The sequence below is a fragment of the Dasypus novemcinctus genome, chromosome 3, assembly GCF_030445035.2.
Source record: "Dasypus novemcinctus isolate mDasNov1 chromosome 3, mDasNov1.1.hap2, whole genome shotgun sequence".
NCBI lineage: Eukaryota > Metazoa > Chordata > Mammalia > Cingulata > Dasypodidae > Dasypus > Dasypus novemcinctus.
In genome coordinates this window covers 141,978,786-142,000,461 of record NC_080675.1, presented here as the reverse complement: position 1 = coordinate 142,000,461, position 21,676 = coordinate 141,978,786, and the positions used below count along the sequence as shown (strand labels likewise).

Sequence of the window (21,676 nt, the reverse complement as noted above, 5' to 3'; positions counted from 1 at the left end):
GTCCAATTTAAAATAAAAAAGATGTCTGATCACTTTGTTGAGGCATACACAACAAAGCAGTATGTGAGTGAATAAGTCTGTGTTTCAATCAAGATCCTGAGGTCAGTTTTCCAACAAATTACTTGGTAGTTTTGTTACCACTGTTTGAGGATGCATATAAAATATCTACTTAAAATCATGATAGACCTGGATGTTCAGTTAAACCCTATAAATAGGCCCATTTTAAAGAACTGAATATTAACCACCTCATAGCACTGTAATAGAGGATTGTATGACATAATAGATGTGAAAACATTTTCTAAATTGTAAATTGCTAAATAAACATAAGGTATTTTAATGTTATGAGGTATGTACACTTCTGAAGCAGAAAACAACAAATTCTGTGATGCAGAATAAGCAGTTCTGTATGGACAAGATACAATAAAATGTATGTAGCTATCAGCTGAGCAATTTGGGAGTCAAAATTTTTTTTTAAGTTTGTTCTTATGCTTTTATACATCTAATAGATATATGTGTTGACACCCTGGGGGAAAGACCTCATCAATGCTGGCAGCATATATTAAATTCAACAGTGACTTAACCAGAAAATTATCAACAAGGATGTTGTGGCTTTGAGAAGTTCAGCAGATGCGCCCACTGTCAATGAGACACCTCGCTGCGGAATGTAATCTACAAATCATGGCTACCCCACAGGTCAGGTTTGGAACACTGGAGAAGTTTTGAGGGACTATCTACCTCAATCCTGTCATGTTATAGAATTAGTGCCTTGTTTCTTGTCCAAGATCACATAAACCTATAAGTTATTATATAGTTTGGATACAACATTTTATATTCAGCTCTCGTGACAAATTTGGTTTTCTAAAATAAGAGAAAGGCAAGACTTTCCAAATACAAGCCGAGAAGAACTCCAGAGAGTATAAAGGGCCTTTGACTTTTTTCTCATGTTTCCTTTCCATTGTTGTCTTGGGGATATAATGGCCTTCCAAAGGTGTCCACGACCTAATCCCCAGGACCTGTGGATACGTTAGGTTACACATCAAAGGGGGAATAAAGTTGCAAAGGGAATTAAGGTTGCTAGTCCGCTGACCTTAAAATGAGGAAATTAGCCTGGATTAGCCAGGTGAACCCAATATAATCATCAAGAAGAGTGGGAGAAGGAGGCAGAATAGTAGAGAGCGAGAGAAAGATGTGACTGGGAGAAAGGGGCTGTGTGCCAAGGACAGTAGGTAGTCTCTAAAAGCTGGAAAAGGCAAGAAACAGATTCTCTCCTAGAGCCTCCAGAAGGGAACAAGGCGCTGCCGACACCTTGATTTTAGCCCATTTTGGAGCTGTGTACTGCAGAACTGTGGGAGAAAAGAATTGTGTTGTTTTAAGTCACTAATTTTGTGGTAATTTCTTACAGCAGCAATATAAAACAAATACAGTTGTTTACTCTCCTCACCCCCACTCAGTCTCACCCCTTCAGACATTTCACTTCTCTTCCACCTGTGATTGAAGGATGAGGGAGGGTGAGGATCCCTGGCACAAAATAAGAACTCACAATAAGCATGCAGTGTGTTTTTATTATTGTTATTATTATTTCTTTCCTAACCTCAGCTGAGCTGAACTGAAATTTCCTAAAGGAACTTCACTTAAATACAGGGAAATTATTATTACAAGCACGAAACTATTTGAGCGATCATGGTACAGTTCTTCAGCTTATGCAACCAATAGGCCCTCATCACGATCAGGTGGTGCCAGACCACCCTCTTCTTTTTTTTTTTTTTTTTTTAAAGATTTATTTATTTATTTAATGCCCCCCCTCCCCCGGTTATCTGTTCTCTCTGTGTCTTTTTGCTGCGTCTTGTTTCTTTGTCCGCTTCTGTTGTCGTCAGCGGCACGGGAAGTGTGTGAGGCACCATTCCTGGGCAGGCTGCACTTTCTTTCGCACTGGGCGGCTCTCCTTATGGGTGCACTACTTGCGCGTGGGGCTCCCTTACGCGGGGGACACCCCTGTGTGGCATGGCACTTCTTGTGCGCATCAGCACTGCGCATGGGCCAGCTCCACACGGGTCAAGGAGGCCCTGGGTCTGAACCGCGGCCCTCCCATGTGGTAGACGGACGCCCTAACCCCTGGGCCAAGTCCGTTTCCCAGACCACCCTCTTCTAAGATGGTCTTTGGTCTCACCTCACTATCATTCTTTTGCTCCCTTTCCTCGCTTTGCTTTTCTCATTTTGTCATTACACATTTCTTTGTTTGCTTGTTTATTTATTTGTCTGACTCTCTTCTCCTCTGCACCTCCTGCAAACAGACCATAAGCTCCCTTAGAGCAGGCACTGTTTGATAGCCCCAGTTTAATGAGTGAATGAAAACAATGTCTGAAGACCCTACTCAAAGAATCTGTCTTTTACTTCTTAGCCCTTTCCCCCATGTGTTCTTATCATTCCGTCTCCTCAACTCTTATAAAACTGGGTTCTCTGATCTGGAGAACTTCTGGTGATTCAAAGAATGGTGAGTGGGCTTTGAAGCTCATCCCAGGTCTTCACTGGCATAGAATAAACAGCTCTGACCTGAGGAGACACTCTTCCTCTTCACTATAGAGAGGAAAAAAAGCCTCTTTCCTTATGGCCATCCTCATCACCTGCAAAATATTCCTAGTTTGATAGAGTGTTCCACCTTTCCTCAAGTGAGTAATTCCAAAATACTATTTCCTCCACATCAAAGAAGGGCACTTGAGAGCTGTCTCTCTGAAGTTATTCAATTACTTTTGGTTCCCTATTGAACGAAGGATGTTCAAAGGTTACTGGCAATCATTTCTCCATCTTCATTTCTATCATCATCCCCTTTCCCATCCCTACCTCCACTCCCTTATCTGTTCCAATCAGATGATGCTAATTACCTGTGCATCTGGTAAACTAGATCTGCTTTTCTTCACTGGAAACACAGAAACCCAAGAACAGGAGCAAAGCAATGCATTCTTGGAACAGGAGTATACCTATTTTGACAGTAGAATCACAGTTCTTGAACACGCTGCTTATGACACTGTGGTTGACCCCTGGTTTATTTAGTCTCCAAGTCCTAATCCTTAAGAATGGTATTCAAGGCAGAGAAGGTGTTACCAGTAGACTTCTGGTTACCAAGTAGTTGCCATTCATCTGATCTGAGATGGGTCCTCCATGCCTCAGTTTGACAGTCTGGAGCAGTAGTTCTCAACCCTTTTCCCATTTTGAAACACATGATCAGTGATGTTCAAATGCATTACATAGTGGTGATGGACTTTGGCCCAGTGGTTAGAGCATCCTGTCTACCACATGGGAGGTCTGCGGTTCAAACCCCGGGCCTCCTTGACCTGTGTGGGCTGGCCCATGCGCAGTGCTGATGTGCTCAAGGAGTGCCGTGCCACGCAGGGGTGTCCCCTTCATAGGGGAGCCCACGCGCAAGGAGTGCGCCCTGTAAGGATAGCTACCCAGCACGAAAGAAAGTGCAGCCTGCCCAGGAATGGTGCTGCACACATGGAGAGCTGACACAAGATGAAGCAACAAAAAGAAACACAGATTCCCGTGCCGCTGACAACAACAGAAGCAGACAAAGAAGAAGATGCAGCAAAAAGACAGAGAACAGACAACTGGCTTGGGGGGGGCGGGGGAGGAGGAAGGGGAGAGAAATAAATAAATAAATAAATCTTAAAAACAAAACAAAACAAATGCATTACATAGTGACAGGGGCACAGACAGGGTTACAATAGCAGTACCTGCAACAACATCCCTTTCTCTCTCACTCAAGGAAGCATCCTGGATGAAAGCTGAGCAAGAGCGACATTATTTTAGGGACATACTCTTGAATTACTCCACCTCATTTAAAAAGTTAACTATTAGCAAACTTTGGTACTTTAATAGAAAACATTTAGATTTCACATCAGCATATTTCAATAATCTAGAGAACTGTGATCTAGACATTATGATCATACCCAGATTTTAATCACTTGTGCAAGTATGAAAGCACAAGATCCTGAGAGAGCAAGACAGTGGGACACCAAGAAAGAGCATGAGAGGGGCCTCTCTGGGTTTGTATAATGCACAGCCAGTTTCAGTTTAATTATAAAAGAAAACTGAGAGTTGTTTTTGAGAGGCTGCTGAGGGGGATTAGGGAATTTGTGACAAGGCCATAGAAAATACTGTAAACATTCAAGCAGTTGTTGAGTTCTGAAAACTTTCTCAAGTCAAATGGGCCCATCTGGATTCTACTGTGGTTCTGAAAGCCATCCCTTCAAAAGGGTGAGGACTACCTCTTGTACAAACCCTTATTCAGTGGCTGGCACAGCACTGCATTTAACTAAAGCCATGACTCTCAAAGTGTGCTCTGGAGGTCCTGGGGGGCCTCCGAGACTCTTTCAAGTGGTCTGTATGGTCAAAACTATTTTCAAAATCATACTAAGATGTTACTTGCCCTTTTCAATCCTACGAAATTTCACATGCAATCACACAAGTTATAAAATACAATTTATTGGTATGAGTTCAAATTCCACAAGCAGCTAATATATTTAAGGATCACCAATTGTCAAGTTTTGTTTTAGCATTAAAGAAAAATACACAAAATTATCTGAAAAGGCTGTAAAATATATTTCCTTTTTTCAATTACCTGTCTGTGTAGGGCTGGAATTTCTCTATATGCTTCAACCAAAACAACATATCACAACAGATTGAATGCAGAAGCAGATATGAGAAACCAATTGTGTTCAAATTAAGCCAGATATTAAAGAGACTTGCAAACCTGTAAAACAATGTCACTCTTTTTTGTTTTGGAAAATAGTTATTTTTATAAAAATATGTTATTTAGGTTAACATTGGTGATGATTTCATTAGTTTTTTAAACAAATTTAAGATATTTAAAATTTTTGTTTTAATTGCTAATATGGTAAATATAAACAGATATAACCTACTTAAATCAAGCTCGTTAGGGTCCTGAATATATATATATATTCAACCACTGAGCCATATTCACTCCCCAGTGAGAGTTGGTTTTGTTTGTTTGTTTGTTTTCAGGAGGTACTAGAGATCAAACCTGGGACCTGGTACGTGGGAAGAAGGTACTCAACTTTTGAGCTACATCCACTCCTGGCGAATAATTTTTAAGAGTGTAAAGAGGTCCTGAGACCAAAAAAGTTGGAGAACTGCTAAACAAACCTTTTAATACTTTCTGTTGAAAAGGAACAAAATGACAAAGATTATAATTTTATCTTAGTGTACACATAAGGTTCGTTTTAGAGCATATCCTAATATAAATCCATTTCACACACACACACATAATCTTGTGTCACCTGACACCCAGTTCAATGTTGTTTCTGTATTCATTGTATAGCATCAGATAGCTTAAGAGCAACTGGATCATTCAATATTACAGGGTCACAGTGCCAACCCTGATCTACCCAGTGAACACGCATGGATTGGATTACTTGGATGAATACATTATGTTTTAAATTTAGTTGGGCCTATAAAGAAATATGAAAGCTTAAGTAAATTTTGTTTCTGATCCCAAAAGATCTGGATATTTCTGGGAAATGCTAATTTGGAGATCACAATAGTACATCTGTCCCAAGGATCTAGTGTGACAACACCATAGGTAAACTATGGATTCCATGATACCACCTGTCAAAATATATGTTGAAGACTGCAATGATTTGTTTGAAAGTCCTGACTTCCCAGTCATGAAGTGAAAGGCTCAGAGACTATTTGGCTCGAATTGTTACCTCAGAGATGAGAACGTAAAAAGGTGCCAACGTGCCTGGCATTGCAGTAAAAACGTGTTTTCAAAATATAACACTCTTGGCTGCAGTCCTCCACCCTGCCCTGTTAACAAATGGAGGTGAGCACGAGTTCTTATCTTTTTGGGGAAGGGGCATGTAGGTAGGAAACAATTGTTTCATGAGCACTTGAGGCATAGAAATAAGTTTTTCTACCTTCTCTTTTAGTCTTTTGTGACAGTACAGACCTGTTGAAAATGTTTTTCATGAACCTCACAATAACAGGCAGGACCCTCATTTTATGGAATGGAATATATTGGAGACCACTAATTGTTTTACCACCAAGATTAATTTGCTGAAATAATGCATAAAGGGTAAAATGAAGCTGAAATATACATATTCCTTTTAGCCATTAAATCAATTGGCAATGAAATAAAAGATTATGCGGAGAAAAAAAATTCCTCCTCAAAACAGTATCACCTATTTTTATTTTAAAGGAGAAAGAAAATTGAGAGGGAAACTAATCACTGGGAGTTTAATTGGCTGGGAGCTGCTTCATATACCTGCTCACAGCCTCAGAGCCTTATACTTAATGTCAACATATTAAAAAATGCCTCTGAGTTTAAGTGCAGCACCAAATGATGCTTTGTAATAAAGAAGAACAGGGGTTAAATTAAAAGTGGAAGATAACTTGGCCAAGGAAAATGGAAGCAGAATTAGTTTTGGGGTGTTTTTTTGTTGTTGGTTTTTTTTTTTTTTCACTTATCTCTGATTTTTCTAAGGAATTGGGATTCTTTGTTGCAGTTCTTTATTTGACTAACAGATTTTGCTTAAAAAAGACCCTAAATTCTATTCCTGCCAGGAACCATGATACATTTTATTTTGTTATTATATTTCATTAAAAAGACATTTTCATTTAAAATTACTTTTTATTACCTATTTAGATTGATGACCATTACTTTAAAAATGTTTGGTTTTTGGAGGCTCCTTTCTATCCAGCTTCTCTGCAGGGTTGATTTCATGGGGTTTTTGAAGGGTCAGAGCTGGGGGCACAGGAGAGAAGAGGCTTGTGGAAACTGTGTCTATAACACCTTAGTGTTTATCAACACTGCAATGTGGGGCTCTATTTTTATTTCTAGTTTTGAATATAATGGAGAAAGCAAAACAAAATTTCCCACATACTATCAGGTCAGGTACACAATTCGTTGTAGAAGCAAAAGGCTCTTGCCCCTTAATCTAAGGCCTTGAGTCAGTTAATTGGGTCTGCAATTAGCCTCTCTGGTTGCAATCAATTACAAGTACAGTTTCTCAATGTGAACTAATTTTGTGTATAAAAGTAGTCCCTCCCCAACAACCTAAGTTAGAATGAAATTCAAGTCTATCTTACCTTACTTACATCCTATGAAGGAACTAATTTCTTCCTTGAGCCTTAAAGAAGTTCAAAGTTAAAAGGCTCTGTGTAACTCAGATACTTTCTTAACTTTTCTACAAATACTTAGCTTCTAAATACTCTAGAATCTGGGAAAGTTTGCATTTCTTTGTTACTCTCAATATCTTACTAATTTCAAAAACAATCTTAATTATAGTTACATGATTTTAAAAAAATTTTCACATTACTGTTTAAATGTGTTATGTTTCTATATTACATAAGTATACAAACACATATCCTCAACACATGAACACACCTAAATTGCAATCCAGAATTCTATTTCAATAGATCACTTGATGCATCACTCTAAAAAGGCCTTAACAAAGAGATAAGATATAATATGGAGATTCAGTGGGTTTTGCCGTTTGTCTAAAGTTTACCAAGTCAGCCTGGAAAATCCGGCATCACCAGGGAAAATTAGCATACTAGGTAGGTAAAAAAAAAAAAGGCCAAACAAAAGAGGCAAGCAAGCAAACAAATGTCAAACATTTGACAGCAGCTCATGTTTTAAAAGAACTTCCCATGCAAATTTCTGAAATTCCCAGCATCATTTTGGCATACCTATTTTGCCACCGTGTTGCAGACAACAGCTTTTAAGTTTCCCAATTCATAAATGTAATTAAATAATTACATTAGTGCTAATTAACATGAAACTGCAGATTATTTAAGCGCAAAAAACACTATTCAACTTCTTAATTATTCTTGTTCACACAGCATTTCCTTTTGCTCAGGCGCCCTAGGTGCAAATAAAGCATCCCATCTGCTCGTAATTAGAACTAAATAATTTCAGAGAATGTAGCTTATCATTTTGACTGCACATTTGATTAAAAACAGTGTACAAGCAATATCCTGGCTTACTGGCGTAACAGCAACAACACACACAAGCCTGCGTTCTTCTATCATTAGAGAAGATCGAAAACATTATCTGTTATTTCAGGGGGAAAAATACAACTTTTTAGTTCATTTCATACAGATGAAAGCGAATTACAGCAAATCACCTCTCCACTGAATAGCAGCCCCCACATAATGACTTTATTTGCTTAATCCCCAAATTAAACGCCGTTTCGAGCGAGGGCCCTGTGTTATTACTCTCATCATGTCGAGAACATTTTCCTGCCGAGACCAATTTGAATAAAACAAGGGGCCTTCCTTGAACTCAATCAAGGAGCCATAATGTGGTGGGTAATAGAGGTTGCTGATAGATTTGCAGGCAAAAGTGTTATACCTAATGATGGGATATGGATAATAGTCCTCCTGGAGGTCCTGATGCGATTCCAGTTGGCTGCCAGATGCTAAAAATCAAGAAGAGCATTGATCAGTGACAGGAAGCTGTAGTGGATTCATCTAGTCAAACTTCAGCTGTTTTTCAACTGTACAGTTAAGCCAGGCATAAATTATATTAATTGATTTAATTACATACTTAAAACATCTTCCCCAATTAATTTAATTAGGTGGCTACATGATGCTACTGGCAGGGGAAGATTAGAGGCAGCTCACTTAATTAACAGAATATGAATGAAAAAAAGAGAAAGCAAACATAAATGAAATTGTGAGCACTAATTAAAAGGCTGTCTGCAAACTTAAATACTTTCTGACAAAGTGGTGACAGCAATGTAGACAAGAGAGGATTTTTTTTTCCTAGCAAATTAAAGTGCCAGAAGGTATATATAGTGAGAAAAGGTAACGCAGTAAAAACATTGATTTTCTGACAGAGCTACCCTAGTCAAAGTGAAGGGACTTTTTTCTATAGAAAATTTGCAACAGATTTTGCAGCCGTAAAGGCAGACTCCTGATTAGGGCTAAAAAATGATGCACAAATAAATGTATGATTGGAGGAGACCAAAGGCAAGAGAGGCTGAGAGGGAGGGTAGTTGGAGAGAGGAAGGGAAGATAAAGAGACAACTTATTGCAATTGCTCAAGCAAAAAGTGTTTACAAAAAGAGGTTTGCCTTAACAGCTGGCAACCTTGTATACCTTGGCTCGAATGCGGAAATTCTCCAGGTGTCTTTGACGTGACTCCTTCAGGATCTTTTTCAGTCGAGTCTTATGGCAATGTAAAAGCCAAGCAATGGCAATCACACCTGATGCCCACTTCTGCCGGCGATAAAAGAGGAAGAATTTTCTTGCCCTGTAGCATTTCCATGTGGCTTGGATCTTGATGATGGCTTCCAATTTTCCATCTTGGCCCTTGTACCTCTGACCTGGAGAATTTAAGATCATTTGAACATCAACTGGGTTCTCTAACACTGAGAGAAAGTCATATCTGGTAAGTTTATTCTTCAACTCAAAGTCTGGAAGCAGGGCCACCAATTTATTTCCTTTTATTTTGACTTCTGGTATTGCATAGTCCTTGAGAAACTTCTCGATGTGTTCCAAGAGAGAAAAAATACTTCCCCAAACTAAGCTAAAATGTTTCTTGAATGCTAAGAAGTCTGGGGTTGTCTTGTCTATGATGCCATTATAAATATAAAAGTCATAATTCCATGGTGTTTTCAGAACTCCAGAAGGTGTTGTGACTTTCACAGCCTGTGGAAGGAAAGTATTGCCAGAAATGAAATATAATTGTGATCTCCTTTAAGTAAGTGGTCAAGACACAAATATCATTTACTGATCAGTGTTTGAGCATATGGATCCTATTGTTTTAACACACACATTAGAAAAATCTAGTCAGTATACATCATAAAACTCATTATCAGAAGAATACCTTAGGGGTCACACAAAGCTATTAACATTTTTATAAATTTAGGTATTTACTTAGGTATTTACTTCACTTTATATGGTCAGCTGACCCCATAATCTCTGGATTTATTTTATACCCATGCACAGGTGGTCCTAGAGAAACGTGTCATTGCTTCCTTGTTCATAATTTATTTACCAATCCTGAAAAACAGAGTGAAGCCTTTCTCTGCAGTCTTCAGGAAAACTTCAAATATGCCAATTAAAGCTGATTTTCTAACAGGTCACCTCTTTCTAAAAATTTTAGAGTTCTTTTGCCACTTTCTCTTAATATTGAAGGGATGATTTTTTAATAATATTTACAAGGTTGTTTTATAAAACCCATCCCTTTCATTTTCTAGGTTTCTCTTGACAAGCGTTCTTTTATTCTTAAATCTGATGACTTCCTAGGGACACATCTGGGGCTGACACCAGCTAGATCAGAATCTGAAATGCCATAACAAATAAAACCAAGTAAGCATTTGCTTTTCTTTTTTTTTCCCTATCTGTACTAATTGAATTTTTAAGTTGTGAAAATACACTACTTTTATTTTTAAATGTCAAGTGGGGTTCTCTTAAGAATGGGATAATGGGCTTTTTTGGGGGTTTTGTTTTCTTCTTTATGCTTTGTTGTATTAAAAATGAGTAAATGATACTTAAAAAATGAAATCAGAAAAGGTTTGGATGACAAAAACATCTTTAAGAAAGAAAAAGAGAAAAGCAAAATTTGTTGTGTCTATTTCCACTGTGAAACGACTATGTTTCAATGATTGAAACCTGTAGCACTAGAAAAACAGGCACTCTGTCCCATGGTCTGTGTCTGGGGTGTTGGGGAGAGAGTTTCCCATTTCACCTTCTAAGTAAGCCAGGTATCAGCCTGCTGTGATGATCACTTTTTATTGCTTAGGGAATTAAGGAACAGATTGTCTCCAATATGTCAACATTTTCAGATGTATAAACCCACCCTTACCAAATTGTAGGATTATATTACTCTGCATTTTGAGTATTACTATGTTAGATTGTTCATGCTTACCCTTTCCTTTCCTAAATACATGTTAACTGATATTAATTAACAAATTCAAGGCAGAAAACCACCTAAGAGAAAGGTAATCCAAGAGTTATATTGACAATTAAAGCAATAATAAGTAAACACAAGAAAAAAACACACCTTAAACTCTTTTTCTTTTCTTAGATTCTAGACCATGAAATTAAAGAATTAGAACTATCATCTCAAGTAAAAATGCTGAAAAACAAGTGTTAATTCCAAATTAGGAATTTCCTTTAACTTTAGAGGAAGACTTTAAACAGCAGTGAGCTTCGCTTTACTTTTTTTTTGTCTTTATTTTTTTAATGTTACATTCATGCTTTACTTTTAATTTAAGAGCTGTTATAAGGCATAAGAACAATGAGAGAAGTCTTCTCTCCTAGACTATAGCTCCTTTTGATCCAATCAAAGAGTATGCAAGCTGTTTGGTAGATGGAAATAAATTCCTTCTTTTTGAAAGGGCAAGAGCAGATTGAGAGAAGCAATGCTTTCTTTAGCAGAGATCAGAGCTGGAAGGAGGAGCTACAACTCCTGGTGGAGACAAGTGGCACATGTTCCAACAGAAATGGCCTATGGCTATGTTTCTGCCTCACTTCGAGAATAGGTTCTGATGGAGGGAAGGCTGGAATTCAGAGAAGAATGCAGTACTTCATCAGTGAGAAACAGACATGCAAAAGCATCACAGATGGACATGGATGGAGCTGGCTGGGCCTTCCAGTCACATGTTTGATCCTGTCAACAAGACCTTGAAATTCCTATAAGAAGCAGAGTTATGGATAGGAGATTTGCCAGAGAATCTGGTCTCTTTGTAGATGTTCTAACAGTTTTTAAATTCCTTATCTCTACAGAGAGTTATGTGGAATTGGGACCACCTATGAAAATGGGGCAACCTGGGGAGGAGTTCAGAAAGGAAGGGACTCAAATCTCTCTTGGACAGCGCTTTTCCAGGGGGTAGGTCTAGGGTATTTATGTGCATCAGCAAATGCAAGTTAGACCTGGGGAAAACCAGCTCTGCGGTAGGGGTGGGATTACAGAGTTTACCAGTTGGTGTTTAGAACAAAGGGATTACACCTCCCTACCTTCTAGGATGGTATTCCAGTAAAGACCTGCTCTCAAAGGAAAACACTCTTGGACATCAAATAGACCACTCAGGCACTGGGAAGCTATGGGTTTGGAGTTAGCTAAAGCATAAATGTAGTACATCTGTCACAGAGAATGCCACACTTGGGAGCACTTGAGACTTAGAGCAAGAAAAGACATTCCTCTCAAGAGAAAGGTTTCCCAAATTAAAGCAGTGCATCAGCATTGTGAGATCCATTGAGCAGGTAAAGACAAAGCTGCTTCACAGCCTGCTAGGAATAAGAGTCCTGATTAAAGGTCACGCCATGTTTCAGGTACTGGTTCCTTCTGTTTTTCTTCTTTTACTATTTATCTCCTTGAACTTGTCTACTCTTATTTGTTTTCCTCCCTTCCTCCCTCCCTTCCTTCCCTCCCTTTCCTTCCTTTCCTTTCTGTCTTTTCCCCCCTCTACCCTCTTTCCCTGCCTTTCTTTCTTCCTTCTTGTAAAGGTGTGCTACACTTCCAATATGATATTACTGATTTAATAGCAAAATTATTTCCTTATAGTGGGGGTGGGTCTGTGTTGCGATATCCACATTCTCATCTAGTCCTTCTTGGGACCGGGGACACAATTTTGTGATATTCCTGGACTCACTAACTGGCCCACACAGCCCAAACCTGTGGTCCTGGCAAAATTATTAGCATCTTGCTGTAACTGAGTAAACTAGCTGGGAAAGTTTGTTCTTCATTAACATGGTATAAGCACTAATTTAGGTAACTTTGAGAATTTAGGGAGCAGTTATTTAGGGAAAGTCCTAAATCTAAAACAAAAAAATTGGAAGGCAGATGATTATATGTCAGTAAATTATAGAGTGAGGCAAAATTATTACATTCTAAAATTTAAAAATAACTACCATAAAGAAAAAGTACAGAAAAAGAGAATGTATCTCTAAGCTGAATGTCTTTATAAAAATTTTTTTTCATTCACATGGCTATAGGCCTAAGTTGCTGAGGACTCCTAAATTAGATATAAGCAAGATCTGGTGGTAAATGGTCAAATGGATTATCTCCTGGTTGGGATGATCCAATATGGATATCTTTGTTAGAGAATGATAATCGTCCCATTGATTAGAAGTATAGACTAAATTACTTTTGAATCTATGAGCCAATATTTAGTTCCTCAGACACCCAAATATATATATTAGTAATTAGCCTAGGAAATTGCATTGTGTGAAAAAGAGTAAGTTCTTCCTGCACATTATGACTATAAGTGAGAGCTTAGATTCAGAATATGAATGGAGTGCTCTCAGAGGTGGGGTCTTTATTATTCCCTGAAGACAAGGGATGCCATTTGTTTGACTTTGGTTTTAATATTTTTTGAGGGTCCATGATGTGTTGAGGTTTGTACAGAGTAGACATTAGAACCTCAGCTGGCTAGCATTGTTTAAAAGATCCACGTTGTATTCAGATAGAATGACTAACCTAATCAGCGTTCAGGGATTCAGCATAATCCCGCCCTGAATTTCAGGGCATGAGGGATCTTGCAGAATATTTGGCTTTGCCTTTTATTCCATAGGCCTTGCTAGGCCCAAGGAAATGAGTGTTGGCCTTGAAGTCAGACTAACCTGGGTTCAAGTCCAAGCTCTGCCACTATCTGCTACCTACTTTTGGGCAAGTTACTACTCTTTCTGAATCTAAATTTTCTCATCTGTAAAAATGAGAGGTCCCTGCAGGGTTCCAGTGAAGATTAGAGTGATAACATGTATAACGAGACTTTGAAAGTGCTTCCCTCCTGGTTGGTGTGATTATTACCATAGATGAGGAAACTGAGGCTCAGAGTAGTTAAGTGACTTGACCAAGCTCATACAATTAGTTAGTATATCTTAACTTCTACAACATTATTTTTGTTGCTATAAGACAAAAATCTTGTTCCTAAACATCCCAAATACATATGGAACTAAAGAGAAGGAGAACAAGTACACTGGATGAAGTTTGTTTTTGTTACCCTTTCTCCATCTGCCTTATCTGGTCGTTCTCTCTTCCCTTTTGGTGTTTTCTCTTCCATACCCTGCCTTGTGCAACCACTGCCTCACCAATGCCCACAGCCCTATACCTACAACGCTCCATATAGCCCTTATTAAGCTGTACTCTCCTTGCTCAGCCTTCCTTCTACAACCTCCTTCATCAAAGTCAACCTGTCCTTTACCTGTTACTCTTTCATATTTGATAGGCTGGAAAAGATGTTAAGTCAAATGAAGTTTTATGAGGGAAAATGAGTCTTAAAAAAAAACAGCCTTGGACTTTTTTTTTTTTAAGATTTATTTATTTATTTATTTCTCTCCCCTTACCCCCTGCCCTGGTTGTCTGTTCTCTGTGTCTATTTGCTGTGTGTTCTTTCTTTGTCTGCTTCTGTTGTTGTCAGTGGCATGGGAATCTGTGTTTCTTTTTGTTGCGTCATCTTGCTGTGTCAGTTCTCTGTGTGTGCGGTGCCATTCCTGGGCAGGCTGCACTTTCTTTCACGCTGGGTGGCTCTCCTTATGGGTCACACTCCTTGCGTGTGGGGCTCCCCTATGCGGGGGACACCCCTGCGTGGCAGGGCACTCCTTGCGTGCATCAGCACTGTGCACCAGCTCCACACGGGTCAAGGAGGCCCGGGGTTTGAACTGTGGACCTCCCATGTGGTAGACAGACGCCCTAACCACTGGGCCAAGTCTGCTTCCCTGGACTTCTTTTTGAATCTCATGTATCACCCAATGGCAGAGCTTTAATTCTTATCAAAATAAGACCCACATTCTCCTTAACCCTTTAGGGAAAGCCAAGAAAGGAGCCTGGATTATACTGAGAGCACAAAGCCAACCAGGGAGGCACTTTGCACTCTTCAAGAAGTAGACTTATTCCCCCATGAGATGTGACAAGTTAAAGGCAAACCTGCTGCAAGATATCACCCAATGCTTTTTGAAGTTTTTATCTTTAAGCCTGGGACACTTTAAATACCATGTAATTTGATAGTAAAAAGGTATAATAGACAACATAGCTTCTCTGCATGTGAAGGGCCTAGAGCCCCACCTGCTGGGAACTCCCACTTCTCTCCTTTCCCTTGGTGGTGTGGGGTAGGGGGCTGGGATGAGCATTACGAGCACACGGAAGCTCCTTGAAAACACTCATCTGGGCCAATCTCCTCCTTATACAGATGGAGGGAAATGAGACCAGATAGAGGCAGTGATGTGTTCAATGCCATATATGATACTTGATCCACTATTTCAGCTGACTCACCTACAAAATAATCACATTTTCGATGAAGAGGATCAAGAATGTATGTTGGGAAAATACTAAAGAAAACAACAACATCACAAAATGACTGAGAGAAGTGAGACCCCAAATTTAAGATTAAAATATTATCACCCAAACCCATTCTTTTTATATCAAAGAAAATTTTACAGTAGAGGTATGGTTTAGGAAATAGGGCTTTTTCCCCTTCTTTTATATGGAAAGTTTTTCTTTTTTTTTTTTATTTGGAAAAATATTGAAAATAAAAAAAGCATAGAGAGTAATGTAAAAAGCTACCAAGGACATAGGTCAAGCTTTTGTCTTCTTTGCTTCACAATTTATTTTTTAAAGAAAAGAAATTATTTATTAGGTACAAGTGAAGTCCTCTTTGTATTTCTTCTCAGCTTCATTCCTCTTCTACCCCCTTCCCAGAATCAAACATTCTCATAAATTTAGTCTGAACCCTTATAGTCAAATAAGTATATTTATTTATTTGCTTGTTTTATCCATGCAAATAGTTTTTTTATTGCCAAAATATTAATTAAGTGGATCTTTCCTTGGTTATTATTATACCTGCCTTGTGATAAATTTATTTGCTGAGGCAGGCAATTTCAGCAACTTCAAATCTTTGAACTAGATTCCTGAAGATAAAGGCCTCAGAGTTCTTGAAATAACTGTTACAGACTCAACTTTTAGTTTATTATTTTACTCTTGGATTTTTAAGCAGAGCCTGACTGACTTGAACTTAATTTCGGGAGTTTTGTTTATTTGGCTAACTGATCTAGAAGAGAGAAAAAGCTATTAAAGTTAGAGACAATAAAAGCAGACATGACAGAAACAAGCAGAGATGACAACTTATGTCTTGATATTGAAGGAAAGAAACAAAAAGTTACAAAAATTGGATAAATGTATATATGATAGTGGCCAGAGAAAGTACCAAATTATACTAGGAAGGCAGAGATATAATATATTTTTAAAAGACTTCTATTAAAAAATGATTGAGGGGAGCGGATGTGGTTCAAGTGGTTGAGTGCCTGCTTCCCACATGGGAGGTCCTTGGTTTAATCCCTTGTGCCTCCTAAAAAAACAAAGAAAAACAAACAACAAGCAAACAAATGAGAAAACCAACTCAGGGGAGCTGATGTGGCTCAGTGGTTAAGCACCGGCTTCCCACATACAGGGTCCCAGGCTAAATCCCTGGCCCTGTACCTCAATAAATAAATAAATAAGATTGGGACTTTTCAAATTTTTGTAATGCTTTGGGGCTCTGGTAGCCACGTGGTCTAGTTTTGTTTTCTGGCTCTGTTATTTAGTAGTTGGATTAGCTTAACATCTCTGTATCCAGTTCCTCCAGTAATAACAGTATATACTACATAGAGATGTGAAGATGAAGTGAGATAATGCACTTAAAGCATTAGGAACCCAGTACAGAGTAAGCACTCAATACACGTTAGCCAGTAGCAGTAGTAGGAGTAGTAGTAGTAGTAGTAGTAGTAGTAGCAGCAGTAATAGTAGCAGTAGTAGTAGTATTTGGAAAACTCGCCCGTGTAGATGACTTCCTGGCCTGGTATGTGGGAGAGGGCACAAACTCTGGAGTCTCATTCCATCAGCAGGATCCTCTGCACCCTTTACTAGCTGAGCGGCCTTGGGGGCAACAACAGCACAGAGGTTGGGGCTGCTGTGAGGATTCAGTGGGTACTGAAGGTGCTTAGTGCCACGCACACAGGATATGCCCATTCAACGTTAGCTGTTATAAATATTCCAGATAATTAACACCTTAGTGTTGTTAAAGCACATCCTATTTTTAAAGTACAGAGACAAGCTCACAATTCCTTCACAGTAAGCAAGTCAAGGGAAGCTTAGGAAGGATCTAATTGCATTGGTTGTTTTATCAAGGAGCAGTTTGTTTAGGTTCAGAAGGACTATGTGCAATCACTGGGGACGTACAGCCCAAGCAGCCCCAGTTGCAGGATAAGGGGATAGAAAGGCGGACTATTTTTCTTTGAAAAGTAGTTAAGCACCCCTGAAATTCTTACTGATAAGATCACCGAGAAAGGGAGGCCTAGAGGATACTCTGAAAAATGGACTGATGAATTATGGTAACAAGTACTTTATAGTTCTCTCTTTTTTTAATATTATTTTTTAATTTTTAGCTTTATAGTTCTCAAAGCATTTCACACAGATTACTCATCTAATCCTCACAGTAACCCTGTAGAGGAAAGGCAGTATCATCGTTTGTCAGAGGAGGAAACTGAGGTAGAGAGAATGTGAGTTTCACAAAGTTCTAGATAGAGGAGAATTCAGTGCATTCCTGCTTCAAGATCAAGGCTTTCACTCCTCATACATGGACCTATGGAATGTTCCTTGCTGGCATTAACTTGCTATATTGTGGAGACCATTTTATTTTCCCAACTTTTTTTGCTACCTTATTTGTTGTGGTCAACTTAACTCCAAATCCCAAACCTTTACCAACAACATCACACATTCGGTGTGTGCTCATGTGTGCACGTATGTACACATATACCCAAGCACATGCTGGGAAACAAGTGAATTTATGTTTCACATTTTATTTCTTTTTAAATGTGCTTTTAAAAGATGTAAATCTTAGATGGAGGTTGAGGGCTGATGTGATTCAGCCAAATTTTAAGGATACTAAATCACCTTTTTGGACTAAAGCCTGAGAAGTAATTCAGTCCCAACAAAGAGCAAAAAAAGTTTTTCACTTTAAATGGACTATGTTTTTTTCTGAAAACATGATCAAATTTCTTTTATAATGGAAGAGCGAAAGATCTTCTATTGCAGTCTCCAGCTGCCAAACCTGCCTCCCATACTTGTGCCCTGCAGCAAAAAGAAGGGACATCAGGTGACAGACCCCAAATTTCAACTAGTCACACAAATTACAGACCTTCCTATCGGGACGTCCTCTTGACCTTTTGCCTTTCCCCTACAATGAAGAACGAGACACAGTTTAAATCAAAATGACTCTCATGGGCAATTTTACAAAACAAATAGAAGGGGCAGCGTCTTCTCTTGCTTCCCCCGCTGGGCCAGCCTATTCCCTCTTTCCATGCAGGCTGGAGCTAATAATTAGAAAGACTTTTCCCACACCCAGAAACAATGATGTTTTGCTTGCCAATAGTCCTGTTTGTTTTGAATGTGGAGTTTGACAAAATATTTACAAAACGAATATAATTTTTGCCAAATCTCACTTCTCGGGGATACCTAGAGAAGGATGGTCTTCTCTGTGTGCCACCACATTGCCCGATGGTGGAGACAGACTAACGTCTGTAGTGGTTGGATCACCTGCAAGGCAGTTTGCAGCCCTTCTGTTAAGTCTTTTAACTTCTAGGTCCAGAACACTTTGCACAAAGTATATGAATAATTACATTTACTATTGAAGAGTCAATTCAGAAATGTATCAATCTGGGACCACAGGAAATAGTCTTTAAATATTACTGCTCCTAACAGTAGGGGAAAGCTTTGTGAACTCAACAGAGAGGAAATTAAAGCCAGGGGTAATTAGCACTCAGAAAATAGGTCATTATTTTTCAAACATATATTTTTTGAGTTAGACCACTTACTGGCTAAAACTTAGTCATAATATTTGTATTACCTGTAGATCTGTTATCTATAAAACAGTAGGACCTGAGAGCACGGAACAGTGAGAATCAAAACAGGTGCCTCCGCCTGTTCCCATTATGCACATTAGCCCATGGCCTTCTCACAGCCTGTTAAACAGCTGAATTTGAAACAATAATGGTGCAGGCCAAACACTCGCCTGAAGGGCTGTCTGTCTTGGGATTTGGCCATTTACATTGATGTTTTTTTACCCACATTTTTTGTGAAACACAAATATTTGCCATGGCAACTTGGAGGGGGTCACAAGACATGCTGCTACATAAACAGCCTGGAAAATCTCTTAAAGGGAAATACCCCACCAGTGCTGAAAATACAGTGAAAACATCTTAAGGAAGATTGGGGCATTAAAAGATCAAGGTCTGCAAGAACAGGTAATAGGTTATTATGTAGACCCAGTAGCATTAATTTTTTCTGTGCCACTTTGCAATATTTCTTTCTTTCTTTCTTTTATGGGAGCAGCTGTAAACATGATGACCACATAGGGTAAGCCCAGAAAAAGACACTGCCAGCTGTCTCCTTTCCATGGTGAAAAGTTTCAATTACCACAAGTCTGTCTGTAGCCCATAGACATAAGAAAGCAAGGCCAAGCTACATAAATCCACCAGTTTCAAACAGGGGGAAAGTCCATGAGGATAAATTATGTTGTGCTGAGAGGTCCTAATGTTAGATAATTCAGAATTCCTTCCCTTCCTCATTAAGGTATTCTGTTCAAAATTAGAGGGTTTGCATTTTTATCCTAAGCATAAAAAGACAAATGAAATATTGTAAAACCTCACAATAACACACCCTAGACAATAAAAATTTGGATATAAAGAAATAGCTATTGTATTCCAAATTACTGGACTCCTGACTAGCTAGGTTTCCCAGTCAACCTTGCAACAAGTAATGCAACATAATTTAATTTTTTTTTAGATCCCACTAATAGTGTCATGGTGGAGTTAACTTATACAACAATCCCCCTTTAAAAAGCAAATGCATCCCAATGGCAGCTGAAATTTTATTTTTTCTATGTGAAAAGTGCAACTCTATACCATGGGAGGATTACTAAAAGTCTCACTGACAATATTAGAAATAAGAACAATTTTCTTTCTTTCATTACAACTATGAATACCTTTGGTCTTCGTTTCTTGGCAGGGCCCTTCTTCTCTTCTGCTGGAGGCAACGGTGGTTTCGGGGGTGTAATGAAAGGTGCTGTGGATGGAGGTTGTGCAACATTACGTCTTCCAGAAAGAGAAGCTGAGTCAGTGGGTGGATGCTATTATGTTTGCATTTTGAGAGCCAAATGGTTCTGTCAACCACTGACGGCTCACTATTAGTCTTTCCTGTACCAATTCAATGAAACATCTATGATCACTGATTTCAAAAGGAAAGGGTTCCTAGGTCAAGAGCATGGTGGGCAACAGTTCCGTCAGAATATAAGGTCATCCCACCTTAGGCCCTTCTTTAACCCTTATAATCCTTCTTATTCCTAAGAAGGCAAAATTTTAAAGTAAGCAAATTAGAGAATAATATTTGTTTTATAAGATGTTTTGCTATAAGATTTCTTTAAGTAGCCAGATTTCCAAGTTCATTTAAAAGGTAATTAATACAGCTATATATGATGAACTAATATACTGTGTAGTGATTAAAAAAGACAATTCTAAAGAATTTAAATGACCTGGGGAAACAACACAAGTAAAAAAAAACTGTAAAGATTATTTTTGAAATTAATTAAATCTATAAACAGCAACTTCTGGAGGACTCCATGCTCTGTAACACTTGGGAGGGAAGCCACATCTCTCCTGTTGCCTGAGAGCAACAGCCCAAGACTGATGTTCTCAGGGGAGAAGCATCCTTATGCTACTCTTTCAAAGAAAGAGTACAAACACTTTATTTATTTAAATAGTTAGTTGAATAAAAGAAGTGAGCCTTCTTTCAACTCACTCTCTTTTCACCCCCTTTTCTGTCAATTCTATAATAACAGTCTACAAAGAAATGACAGATGTTGGTCAAATAAGTACACTAGTAAAATCAGCATACAATTTAGAATCTCACCTCTAGGACTCAGTCCCTCTTGGAGTGCCTCAAATGGGCTGCAGGAATAGCTTCATTCACCTCTTAAGTATCAGGAATTCCAAAGTCTTATCACTGAAACACCTCCACCAGAGGTGGATCTGACCAACCCAGTTTTACCACCTCTCTAGTTTACCTGGCTTTCAGCAAGTTTTCCTAGCTGTGAGACTGCCTGTGGCTTGTCGTCTACCACTCTCCCCAAGCCTGACCAGTTTTCTATGGTGGATGAAGATTCAATTTTAACTCTCTACATTTTTTCCTTGACCTCTACATTCTCCTACCCTGCTGTTCCCTTGGGATCTTGTTCTCTCATTACTGAGGGCTGGTCCACATCCTGCATCCAGCATGCTTTGAACCCACAGATTCACCAAACTTAATTCTATTGTCTGCAAGACTCAGTACCTCTTTTGTTTAACTTTAGGTTCTTACAAACAAGTAAGAGTTATGGTTAAATTCTCATGTTGAAACAAAATAGCAGCTGACAATAGGAATAACTTTTAAAGGATTTTAGTAAAACTTTAACATTTAATAAATTTAATAAAACTTAGCAGGTTAAAGATCGGAAAGATTTGTGATTTCACATGTATAACCCACAGTTAATGGTACCTCTAAGAATTTTTTCAAAAGTTAATAAAGTAAGGTAGCTGGATGATATTTTCTTAGTTCCTGACAGAAATGTTGTCACTAAATCATAATTTCATATAGCCTTGTTTATGGGACACATGCATTTGTAGAATGTGTCTGCATCTT

General features: G+C 38.6%; 1 protein-coding gene across 2 annotated transcripts in view; it reads right to left on the bottom strand.

The window, feature by feature from the left end:
• IQCH (IQ motif containing H) overlaps positions 1 to 21,676 on the bottom strand; it is a 310,616-nt gene that overhangs the window by 110,379 nt on the left and 178,561 nt on the right. For both annotated transcript variants that reach the window (XM_058294384.2, XM_058294385.2), the window contains exons 8-11: positions 19,986 to 20,065; positions 18,141 to 18,179; positions 9,124 to 9,675; positions 8,375 to 8,441 (exon numbers count right to left, since the gene is read on the bottom strand). In XM_058294384.2, the coding sequence (XP_058150367.1) occupies positions 8,375 to 8,441; positions 9,124 to 9,675; positions 18,141 to 18,179; positions 19,986 to 20,065 (738 nt within the window). The remainder of the gene's footprint in view (positions 1 to 8,374; positions 8,442 to 9,123; positions 9,676 to 18,140; positions 18,180 to 19,985; positions 20,066 to 21,676) is intronic.